This window comes from Loxodonta africana, chromosome 21, assembly GCF_030014295.1.
Source record: "Loxodonta africana isolate mLoxAfr1 chromosome 21, mLoxAfr1.hap2, whole genome shotgun sequence".
In the NCBI taxonomy this organism is placed as follows: domain Eukaryota; kingdom Metazoa; phylum Chordata; class Mammalia; order Proboscidea; family Elephantidae; genus Loxodonta; species Loxodonta africana.
Genome location: NC_087362.1, coordinates 28,037,278 through 28,049,378, shown reverse-complemented (window position 1 = coordinate 28,049,378; position 12,101 = coordinate 28,037,278). Strand labels below are relative to the sequence as shown.

At 56.6% G+C, this 12,101-nt stretch overlaps 1 gene segment (V, D, J or C); it reads right to left on the bottom strand.

The window, feature by feature from the left end:
• Positions 1–4,410: 4,410 nt before the first annotated feature.
• On the bottom strand, positions 4,411–6,629 carry LOC135228394 (immunoglobulin heavy constant epsilon-like). The segment is given in 5 exon segments: positions 4,411–4,890; positions 4,988–5,308; positions 5,396–5,719; positions 6,083–6,379; positions 6,575–6,629. Coding segments are annotated over 5 exon segments (1,335 nt in total).
• Between the last annotated feature and the right edge of the window lie 5,472 nt (positions 6,630–12,101).

The window sequence follows — 12,101 nt, the reverse complement described above, 5'->3', positions numbered from 1 at the left end:
ACAGAAGGGACAGGCACTACTCTGGGGCCTGTCTCAAAGTGGGGGATGTGAGAGCTGTCATTGGAGGGTACCATTGGATGCCCTGAGCCCTGGGGCTGGTCACAGTCCATAGGGGTGCCTTTGGGGGTTCGCCTGCCCCCTCTCTGTCCTACTCCCTCTCTGGGAAGAGTGGGCAGCCTTTGGGTGGTTGACTTTTCAGGCCAGGACACAGCGGAGAGAGGGCTCCCATGGAAAGCCACTGGCCCTGGTCGGTGCTCCAGTTGGCTGGTACCAGCTCAGTCTCCCAGTCCAAGCCACTGGCTACATGATGTTGCTGTATTCATGGGAGTCCTCGAGCTTGCCCTGCATCAGGGCTGAGAAGACCCACTGTACCTGCAAGTAGGCAGAAGTGAGGCTGGCCCATCAGACTGGTGGTTCCCCCCCTCCACCCTTCCCCATTCCAGCCACCCTTGGCCCCACCTTGAAGAGGGTGACCGTGGCACTGTAGCTGATGCTGAGCAGGAAGAGAGTGATGAAGATGTAGGTGCTGGTCCATAGCTCGTCCAGCTCCTTGCTCTCATCCTCCTCCATACACAGGTCCTGAAGGTCCAGCTCTGGAGGGATGGACCAGTTAGCCCCAGCCTCTGCACAGTGACCAGGGAGAGAAGACCTGGGCCACCCTCAGGAAGTGAAGAGAATTGGAGTCCCATGTCCTGGTTGGGGTGAGTCAGAGCTCCTCACTGGTGCCTGGAGTGGTGGGAGCTCCCTGTCTGGCCTCCTTTGGCACCCCCACAGCCACAGCCAGCTGTGACCAAAGCCCCCTGGTTGGCCATGTCCCTGTGGGAGCAACCCTCAGCCTCTTCCTTCTCCTAAGCCAGCAGCCCACCACTCCGTGGGCCCCAGGGTGTACCAAGCCAGGGGCCTTTTCTGACCTCTCCTTACTTTGCCCTCCCTCTAGGTGGCCTGGCATTTTCTCTCCTTCCCCACTGCTAGTAACCTCTGCTCAGCCCTAGCTCTGCCCCTCCCAGTTCCCCTCCCCTCCTTGAGAAGGGCACTGCACTGCCCATGGCAGGAAGGTCTCAGAGTCAGTGGTTCCTTCACCCATGCATCCAATGGAGGTTCCTGGAGTCAGCATTTCCTCTACCTGTACCTCCCACTCCTATCATGTGCTGCCTCAGCTCTGCTCCTGCCAGCCCCAGGTCCCCGTGAAGGCACACAGCTAGCTCCCTGGCCCCAGGAGTGGGTTCTGAACCCTGCAGCTGATCACAGGACACGAGGCAGGCTCCAGCCCCATGAATCATCTGACCAGGATCTCTGTGGGGCTGGATCTGTCTCTCAGGGGATTGGAGGTACCTGTTGAGTGAGGCCAAGGCTGAGTGGGCAAATGGACATTAAAGCCAGACCTGGGCAAGCCTAGAGCTGCTGCCTGGGCCACGGTCCACACTGGCCCTGCTGTCTCTTACTCCCATGGCCCTGCCTGGGGCCTGGGCATCCTGCTCTGGCTGTTCCTCTCAATGTCTTGGACCCACAGCGCCCCCTTCCCTCCTCCTCGCCTCTGCTGTCACAATCATCTCTCATCCCCACGGGCTAGGACGGAGGTGGCAACCAGTGGACTGTCTGCCCAGGCCAGGCCAAACCTTCCCCTCTGCCTCTCCTGGCCATGGTGGGGTCATCTCATCTCTGCCTCTCCTGGTACAGGGTGGGGGTGTCTCTGCCTCTCCTGGCACAGGGCAAGGTGGAGGGAGTAGGGAGGGTGAGGGACCCGGGGGGTCTCAGCTCTGAGGAGTGAGGGTGTGCACAGGGCCCAGGAGTGTCCAGGTTCCCATGGGGAGAGCGAAGTAGTATTTCAGTGCACGGGCCTGGGTCTGCATGTGTTTGGACAGTCTTCGATATGAGCAGTGTGTATGTGGTATGCAAGATTCCTGTGTTTCCTATTTGTATTTGGTGTGTGCTTGGAAGTGTGTTTGTGTATATGTGTTGTATGCTCTGTTGTGCTCATGTGAAGGGTGTGTTTGGGTCTGCTGTGTGGTGGGGTTGCTGTCTATGTGTGTGAGGGGTCTGGGGTATGTGTGGGTGTGGTGGGTTTGGGATGTGTGTGATGGGCTTGGTGTGTGTATGTGTGATGTGTGTATTTGTGTGATGGGTTTGCTATGGGTGTATGGGTATGATGGGTCTGGGATGTGTGTCTGTGTAATGGGTTTGGGATGTGTGTGATAGATATTGGGTGTGAGAGTGTGGTGGGTCTAGAATGTGTGTATACATGTGTGTGTGATGGGTTTGGCATGTGTGTATGTGTGATAGAGTTGGTGTGTGTTTGTGTAGTGGGTCTGGAGTGTGTATGTGTGTGTGATTCACTTGGGGTGTGGGTATGTGATAAGTTTGGGGCTGTGTGTGTATAATGAGGTATATGTGTATTCGTGCATGTGATGGGCTTGGCATGTGGGTATGTGAAGAGTCTGGGGTATATGTGGGTGTGAAACATCTGGGATGTGTGTGTGATGGGCTTGGCATGTGAGTGTGTTTTGTGATATGAGTATATGTGTGATGAGTTTGCTGTGGGTGTTTGAGTATTATGGGTCTGGGATGTGTATATATGTTACAGGTTTGGGGTATATACGTGTGATAGACTTGGTGTGTGTGTGTAAGGGTCTGCAGTGTGTGTGTGCGTGCGTGTGTGATCGGCTTGATGTGCATATATGTGATAGGTCTAGGGCTGTGTGTGTTGTGGGGTCCGTGTGTGTGTTTGTGGTAGGATTGGTGTCTGTGTGTGATGGGGTATATGTGGGTGTGATGGGTTTGAGTGCGTGTGTCTCTGTAATGAGTTTTGAGTGTGTGTGATGGATTTTGGCTATGTCTGTGTGGTGGGTATAGTATGTGTACGTGTGTGTGTGTGATGGGCTGGGCATGTGTATGTGTGCTAAACTCGTGTGTGTGTTTGCATTGTGGGTCTGGAGTGTGTGTGTGTATGTGATGGGCTTGGTGTACATGTATGTGATGGGTCTAGGACTGTGCATGTATGGTGGTCTGGGGTGTGTATGTGTGTATGATGAACTTGGTGTGTGTGTGATGGGTTTGTTGTGTGTGTGTTTGTGTGATGTGTGTATGTGCATGATGAGTTTGCTGTTAGTGTGATGGTTGGGAGTGTCTTTGTGTGGTGGGTCTGATGTGTGTATGTGTGTGACAGGTTTGGGGAGCATGTGTGTCTGCATGGTGGGTCTGATGTGTGTGTGTGTGTGTGTGTGTGTTGGAGGTGAACACAGTTGGGCGGTGGGTAGAAGCCTTGGCCCCTCAGCTCTGGACCCCTGGAGCTAGCATGAAACTGCAGCCTGCTCTGGGTTGGCTTCCTCATTTCCAGTCACACACCCAAGGCCCAGACAATGCTGGTTGTGTGTATGTGTGACTGTGTGTCTGTGAGGTGCAGCAGACAAGAGCAGTCTGGTGGAGGAGGCTGGGATTACAGGAGAGGGCCGTGAGGGGCCAGTGGGCTCCAGGCCAGCATGAAGCTTCTGCACGTCTGTCTCAGAGGCAGTTACTACCACAGGGAGCTGGTGGTTCAGGCATGGCATGAGGGAGGGCTGAAAGCGGCCTATGTGAGTATGCCTGGCTCCTAATGGTTGCAGCTGCCAGTGCTGTGGATGGAGGGGCACATGGCTCGGTGTGGGTGTGGGGACATGTGTGGCATGAACTGAGTTTGTGAGCCTGACCATGGGTGACCCCCAGCCATGAGCTGGTGTGGCCCGTGGTGGGGCCCAAGCAACAGGACAGGCCACTGGGTGACCCGACTGTGGGCAGGGCAGGGTTGGAGGGCCTGTCCTGTGCTGAGGGTGTGTGGTGGGTTTGTTGCGAGTGTGTCTGATGGATCTGGGGTGTGCGTAGTTATGACAGGTTTGGGGTGTATGTGTGTGATGGGGTTGGCATGTGTCTGTGTTTGCACGATGTGTGTATATGTGTGATGTCCTCTGCAGTTGTGAATGGAGGTGGGGTCACAGGTGAGGGTCCTATGTGTCTGCATCTGTGAGAGGGTTGAACTCACTGGGTTTCCCCACCCAGAAGGAGCCGTGTGTGTTCATCCAGACGGGGTGAGGCTCCCGTGAGTGCAGAGCTTGTCTGTGCCTGGCAGAGGTGGGCAGCAGGCTGGAGCTGCGGCTGAGACCCCAGAGTCTCCAGGAGAGAGAGGTGCTGCAGTGGCTGGGCCGGGGTCTCCTGGGCTGCTCCCTAGAGGACCATTTGCCCTGGCCCTTAGGAGTCCTGTGAGTGGGCTAGGTCCAGAGTGGAGTGGGAAGGGCAGTCCCCATAGACACAGTTCGACACACACTCTCAGACACCCAGGTGGACAGAGTGTACCCAGTTCCTCCTAGTCCTCTCTTGGGGACCCCTTCATCAGGGGTCCCAGGGCCAACGTCAGCCCGCCCTCCAAAAACAGCCCAGGGCTCTCAGCAGGCTCCCGGTGTTTATTGGGGTGGCTTCCCAGGGTTGTTACATAGCAGATGGAGAGTCTGGCAGTTCCCCTACTTCCCCACCCTCCCACTCCACCCCAGGAGACAGGGCCTGGGAGGGGTAGGACAGGAGGGTGTCAATTACCGGAGTCTTTAATCGACACCGATTTCTGGAGAGTTCTTGGTTCAGACAGTGCCTCATGGACCACACGGCAGGTGAACTGCTGCTGCTCCCATTCAGACTTGCTGACCTCCAGGAGGCTGAAGGTGAAGAAGGCGCGGCTGGAGCCGCTAGCTGGTTGGGGCTCTGCGATGTAGAACTGGTCCGAAGGCACGAGCCTCTCATTGCACAGCCACTGCACCGAGATGTCAGGGGGGAAGAAGTTCTGGACTAGACAGGTAAGGGTGAGCCTGTCCTTGTTCCTCTGCGTCTCAGGTGGCTTGAACAAGTGGATCTCGGGGGGCAAACGCTTGCCTGTGGGAGAGCACTTGGGGTCAGCAGACCTGTCCTGACTGCCTCGCCCCATTCAGCCCACCTGGTCCCAGCCAACCCCCACCAGCCCCTGGCTCACCGGGGGTTCTGTTGATAGACCTCTCAATCTTCTTGGGCAGGTGTGGGTGGGACACTATGCAATGGTAGGTCTCACCCTCAATCCAATTCCTGGTGTCCACTGGCAGGGTGGACGTGACGCTAACTGTTGCATTGTGTTGCTTCTTGGCAGTATGTTGGTCAGCATGCACAGCAGTCCCCCTGTCCCGGGACCAGATCACTTTCACCCCATCTTCACTGGCCAGGTCCACCACCAGGCATGTGAGCTTAGGCGCCTTGTTGACATACAGGTCTAAGGGGCTGGGTGGGATGAGGTAGGCATTCACTCCTCGGGGTTCAGAATCTGAGGGCGAGAGGTGTGGCATGGAGGAGTGTATGAAACCCTGCTCCCTCTCAGACTGTGAGTGTCTGTGTCAGGGTGGGACCATACCTAGGCACCTCTGGGCAGTGGACTCATAGGACCTGCCGTGGAGAGTGACGCGGCAGGCATAGGTCTTGTCAGGAACCCACTGGTCCTGGGTGATGTTGAGCTCACTGTGGGTGGAGGCCAGCTTGCCCTCCTGCTTGGGCAGGGCCGTGGTAGGGTAGAGGCCCCGGGTCTTCTCTCCATTCACGAGCCAGGTGACGTTTATGTCCCCTGGGGTGTAGCCAGTGATGAGGCACAGCAGCTGGATGGTGAACTTGGAGTTGCCACGGGGGTCACAGGCTGTGTGGTAGAGCTTCACAGTGGGTGAGGTTATGTCTCTGAAACATGCTAGGGGCGAGAGGGCTGGGTGTGAGTAAAGGGCTAGTGGGTGCTGGGACCATGAGCCAGCTTTAACAGGGGTGTTGTTAACCTCCCTGAGCTTTGTGTCCCAGCCTATGTCCCCTTCTCTCAGTTCCCACTGCCCCCACATCCCAGCCCAGAGCCCCGAACACACTGGGGAGCTACCAGCAACAGTGGCATTTGAGCCTCTCATTCCCTGCCTCCACAGGGCAAGTCCCCTCTTCTCCCGCCCTCTGTGGGGACAAGCCCTAGGAGACTGCTCAGGTTCAGCCTGACACATTCTGGAAGTCCTTCCTCTTCTGTAATTGTGGTCCCTCTTGGTGTACTGTGATGACCCCAGCCCTTGCTCACCAGTGAAGGTCTTATTGAGGCTGGTTTTGGATGGTTCTTGTACCACGCTGCAGGTGAACTTTTGTTGGGCCCACTTGCCTGAGGCAGTCACCTGGCTCACGGTGGTATAGAGGCTGGAGGAATTGTGGAGGGTAGCAGGGAAAGTCACATCACTGCTGTTCAGGGGACCAGTGTCCCACTTCACGGACACTTGCCCCTGGATGATGCCAGTCACCAGGCAGCCCAGGGTCACGGAGTCTTTGATTTCATCTTTGCAGCAGTGGGCCAAGGGGAAGATGGTGGGGTCCTGGCTTGAGGCTGTGGGGACAAGGCTGAGGGTCAGCACTGGATGAAACTGTCACCCCCAGGTACCAGGATGACTGCTCCCTGGGCCTGTGTGTTGGGTAAGATGAGGACCTGGGGCAGAGGTGGGGTTGGCTATGACATGGTGGAAGGGCTGAGGCATGTTCCTCCTGCTCCAGCCTAAGGGATCATTTTGGATCCTTTCCCCACTGTCTGATGCTGCCACTTCCCCTACAAACCCCAGTCCCAGGATGCCATCCGACATCCCCCTGTACCCCCATCAGAAGAAATTTCTTCATCACTACCTTCAGGCCACGCTCAGGAACAGGGGTAGTTCCTAGGACATACCCACCCTTGGCCCTAAGTGACTGGACTGCGAGGCTCTTCCCCTTGAGGAGCAGAGGCGCTGGCTCACTACTCAAGGCTCAGGCTCAGAGCTTGTAGACCCCCGCTGAGGCCCAGAGACCCCTTCAGAAATCACCAGGCTGTTTCATCTGCCCACCACCCATAGACCACCAATGGGGCCCAGAAACCTCCCAGGAATCATTAGGCTGTCCTCTCTGCCCACCCACCTGTAGACCCTCATTGGGGCCTGGAGGCCCCCCCCCCCCAGGAATCACCAGGCTGTTTCTTCTGTCCACTCACCCATACAGCCTCACTGAGCCCCAGAAACCCCCACTAGGATTCACCAGGCTGTCCCACATAGACCCCCATTAAAGCCTGGGAACCCATAAATCTCTTTCCTAGGGATCACCAGGCTGTCCTCTCTGCCCACCTACACACAAACCTCGGTTGGGGACTGGAGACTTCCCCACCAGGAATCACCAGGCTGTCTCCTCTGCCCATCCACCCGTAGATCCCACTGGGGCCCTGAGAACCCCCAGGAAACACCAGACTGTCTCCCAAACTCCACCCACAGACCCCCACTGGGACCTGGAAACTCAGAAACCCCCTTTCTAGGAATCACCAGGCCCTTCCCTCTATCTACCAGCCTATAGATCCCTACTGGAATCTGGGGACCCAGAGACCCCACCAGGAAGCAACAGGCTGTCCACTTTGCCTACTACTCATCGATCTTCATTAGGGAGCAGGGGCCAGAGATATCCCTCAAGAATCACCAGGATGTCCCTTCTCTGTCCCTACCCCAATGTCCTTGTAGGCTTACTGTAGACAGGTCCTACTGCTGCCACTCTGGGCCTCCTGTTTGCTGAGATCCTTGGGCTCAGCTTCTTAGTCCCCAGACTCCTCTGCCTTGGTTGGTTCCTTCATCTGGCCCTCGCCTGATCAGCCAGGACTCCTGGTGCTCTACCTTCCCCTACTGGCCTCCAAAGGGACCCCGACTACTGACCTCTCAGGAAGGGGCAGACCTGGCCCTGACACCTATGTATAGAGGGCAAAGTCCTCACCAGCACCCACCATAAGTCCCTCCCCAAATAGCACACTGGTTGGTATACATGCCTGGCCCTCTCACTTGGCCTTAGAGCTCCAGATCCACTGGCCCATCCTAATCCTGATTCCCAGCTTAGCTCAGTATTGAAGTTAGTTGCAAGTTTTTTTTTTTTTTTTAATCACAGTACAGCTCTATCCACCCGGCTCAGCTCTGTCCAGCCGAGCCCAGCCAACCCGAGCCCAGGCTTCTCAGCTCAACCAAGCTCAGTGCAGTCCAGCCCAGCCCTGCTTAGCCCAACTCAAACCAGGCCAGCTCAGTTTAGCTTAGTCCAGTTCAGCCAAGGCCAGTTTAGCCCAGCCTGCCCCACCCTGGCTCTGTCCATGAAGCCCCGTTGAGCAGAGTCCTTGCCTTATAATAGTCAAAAATGGAGAAGACAAGCCAATTCAGATGAGTCCTGCTCCCCACAGCCTAGCCTAACCCAGCCTAAAAAGCCCAGCTGAACTCAGTTCTGTCAAGCTTAGCTTAAGTCAGTCCAGCTTGATCCTGCCTATCCAATTTAAGTCTAGCCCATCTCAGCTCAGTCCAGCTCAACACAGATCAGCCCAACTAACCAGAGCTCTGTCCATTCAATTCAGTCAATTTTATTCAAGCTCAATCTAGCCAAATCAGTCCAACCCATTATGGCCAGTAGGCTCAGGCCAGCCCAGCTCAGCCCAGCTCAGCTAACCCGGCCCAACTCACCTCAGTCCAGCTCAGTTCAGCCCAGCTTAGCCCAGCCCAGGCCAGACCTGCCTAGCTCAGGGCAGCCCAGCTCAGCACAGCCCAGCCCGGCTCTGTCCAGCTAAGCAGAGTCCAGATGACCTTGTCTTAGGAGAGTCAAGCCAACTCAGCTGAGTCCTGCTTCCCACAGTCCAGCCCAGTCCAGCTCATATAGACCAGCTGAGCCAGATCAGTCAAGTTCAGCTCAAGGCAGCCCATCTTGATCCTGCCTGGCCCAGGTCAGCCCAGCCAGCCCAGTTTAGTCCAACTCAGCATAGATCAGCCCAGCTAACCATAGCTCTGTCCACTCAACTCAGTCAACTTCATTTAAACTAAGCCTAGCCCAGCCTAGCCTATTACAGCCCACAGACCCAGCTCAGTCCACCTCAGCTAGCACATCCCAGCCCAACGCAGCTCAGTCCAGCCTAGTTCAGTCCAGCTTGACTCAGCCCAGTCCACCCCAGCCCAGTCCACCCCAGCCCAGGCCAGCCCAGCCCAGGCCAGCTCAGCCCTAGCCAGCCCAGCCCAGCCCAGGCCAACTCAGACTAGCCCATTTCAGCCTAGTCCAGCCCAGTTTAGCCCAACACATCCACACTCTGCCCATTCAAGCAGAGTTCAGCTCAGCCTAGCCCAGTGCAGCACAGTCCAGCTTGGTTCAGCCCAACTTAGCCCAGCCCAGGCCAGCTGAGCCCAGCCCAGTCCAGCTTGGTTCAGCCCAGCTCAGATCAGCCTAGACCAGGCCAGGCCAGCTCAGCCCAGCTCAGCCGAGCCAAACCAGGCCAGCCCAACCCTGCCTGGCCTAGGCCAGCCCAAGCCATCCCATTTCAGCCCAAGCCAGTCAGCTCAGCTCAGCCCAGCCCAGCTCATCTCAGACCAGGCCAGCACACACCAGCCCAATCAGGCCAGCCCAGCTCAGCCCAGCTCAGCCCAGCTCAGCCCATCTCAGCCCAACTAGCTGAGTCTAGTCCAGCTAGCTTAGCCCAGAATACCATAGTCCAGCCCAGCTAACCAAGCCCAGAACAACACAACCCAGCTCAGCCTAGCCCAGGGCAGCCCAGTCCAGGCTAGTTTAACCCAACCAGGCCAGTACAGTTCAGTTTAGTCCAGCTTAGTCAAGAATAAACCAGTGTAGTTCAGCTCAGACCAGGTAGACCAGCAGGGCCAGGAATGGGTCTACTCCTACACAGTTGAGCCCAGGTTCTTCTGACTCACCCAGCTCAGTCCAGCTCAGCCCAGCTCAGCCCAGCACAGGTTAACCCAATTAAACTCATATGAGCTCATGCCCAACTCAGCCTAGCTCAGCCAAGTTCAGCTCAGCCCAGTCCATCCTGGCTGTGTCCATGAAATCCAGCTAAACAGAGTCCAGAAAATCTTGACCTAGGACAGTTGAGACCATGGAAGACAAACCAACATAGCTGAGTACTGTTCCCCACAGTCCAGCCTAACCTAGCCAAAATAGCCTAGCTGAACCCAGTTTAATCAAGCTCAGCTCAAGGCAGTCCAGCTTGATCCAGCCTGGCCCAGGTCAGCCCAGCACAGCCCAACCGAGTCTAACTCTGCTCGGCTTAGCTCACCTCAGCTCAGCTTAGCTCAACTCTGCTCAGCTAACCATAGCTCTCTTCATTCAATTCAGTCAACTTTATTCAAGCCTAGCCTAGCTTAGCTTAGTCAGCCCAGACTAGCCTATTACACAGCAAGCAGGCTCATTTTAGCTCGGTCAAACCAGCCAAGGCCAGCCAGGCCAGTCCAGCTCAGGCTAGCCCAGGTAAGCCCAACTAAGCCAAGCTCAAGCCAGCCCAGACCAGCCCAACCCAACCAGGCCAGCCCAGTTCAGCCCAGCTCAGCCAAGAATAACCCAGGGTAGTTCAGCTCAGACCAAGCAGACCAAGACAGTCCATTTCAGATCATCTAGCCCTATCCAATTGTGTCTAGACTTCTTCTGACTCAGCCCAGCTCAGCTTAGGTCAGCCTGGCTCAGCTCAACCCTAAACATTTCATCGAGGCCTCAGCTCAGCAATTCCTGCACCAGCTTCACCTTGCCCTGCCTAGCCAGCCCAGACTAGCCCTCCCAGCTTAGGAAAGTCTAGCTCTCTCAGCTCAGTCCAGCTCTGTTAAGCATGGGTTAGAACAGCCCAGCTTAGTCCGGCCCAACCCAGTTGTCTATAGCCCATTTCGCTCCACCTAGTTCACCCTAGCTTAGCTCAGCCAGGCAGAGTCCAGCTTCTCCCAGCTTGGTCCAGCCTAGCCCAGGACAATTCATTCCAGGATAGTCCAGTACAGCCCAGCTCAGTCAGGCATGGCTGAGGACTGCCCAGATTGGTCAGTTTGGCCCATCTGAGCCCAGGGCAGCATATCTCCCTTCGCACAGCTCAGTCCACTCTGGTAGTCATGCTGAGCCTAGCCAGACCAGGCCTGCCCAGCTGGACTCAGTCCAACCTGTTATTAGTTAGTATGAGTCAGCCCAGCCAGGCTCAGCCTAGTCCATTCAGATCAGCCCAGCACAGAAGCCATAGCTCAGGCCTGCCTCCATTATGCAGTTCAGCACAGGGACAGCTCCCTGCTGCTACACCCCTTGCGAGGACTCTGGGCAGGCAGGCCCCTGTCCCAGATTGTTGTAGACAGATCCTCCCCTCACTGTCCCAGCCTAGCCTGGGCCCTGCAGGACCTTGGAGCCATCCTTGACAGCCTCCCCCTTGGGCCCTTTCCTGTCCTATCAAGGCCTTGGCCCCTTGCTCTCTCCAGGTTAGCATTAGGCAGTCTCCTGACTCCCTGCTGCCCTGGGTCCCCATACAGGGGAGGAACAGCGGAAGGACCAGCAATGACCAAGAGGCTCAGTCCACATGAGGGGGCAGCCTGGGTGTCCGCTCTCTCTCCAGCGGCAGGAGGTCTGGTCCTCACTGCCATTTGCTCCAGCCCCTATGTCGAGCTCCCAGAAGGCCAGAATACCTTAGGTGCAGGGTCCTAGGGCCTGAATCCCAACTGGCTGTGGCTGTCCGCTGGCTCCTTGGATACTCTGCAGACTCCTGCCCTGGGGGCGGCTCCCAGACAGAGCCAATTGTTAGAAACCCTTGCTGTTATTTTTACATCCAGAGAAGAGGGCCTTGGGGCAGGGTGCTCTGCCTCAGTGCGCTCAGCTAAAAATGGGGCGGGAACCCCCGGGGGCTCAGCAGCCCTGGAAGTTCCCTTTTCTCTCTGTTCTTGGGAAGTCAACTGAGGGCGGTGGGGTCCAGGTAAGTCTTGTTGCTGGAACTGCATGGGGGTCCTGGTGAGGCACCCCTCTTTGCTTCTCTGCCCATGCCACTCTTGGCCTCTTACCCCAGATGCCGGGTGTAGACTTGGTGGTCTTGGCAGCAAGCACAGATAGACATCACCCCAAAGCATGGAGGCCTGCCTGCAGCCTGGATTAACAGAAGGATCTGTCCTGGCCACATCTGCTCCTTAGGAGACTGCAATGAAAGGGTGGGGCCACTTCTTACACTAGGAAATCGGGCACACAGCAGTGTGTGTCCCAACCTTGGATGCTCAGTGCTCCTGCTGGTGTTCCTGGTGTGAGGCTGCCTCTAGGAGAGGCTCTGGGTGTGAGTTAGC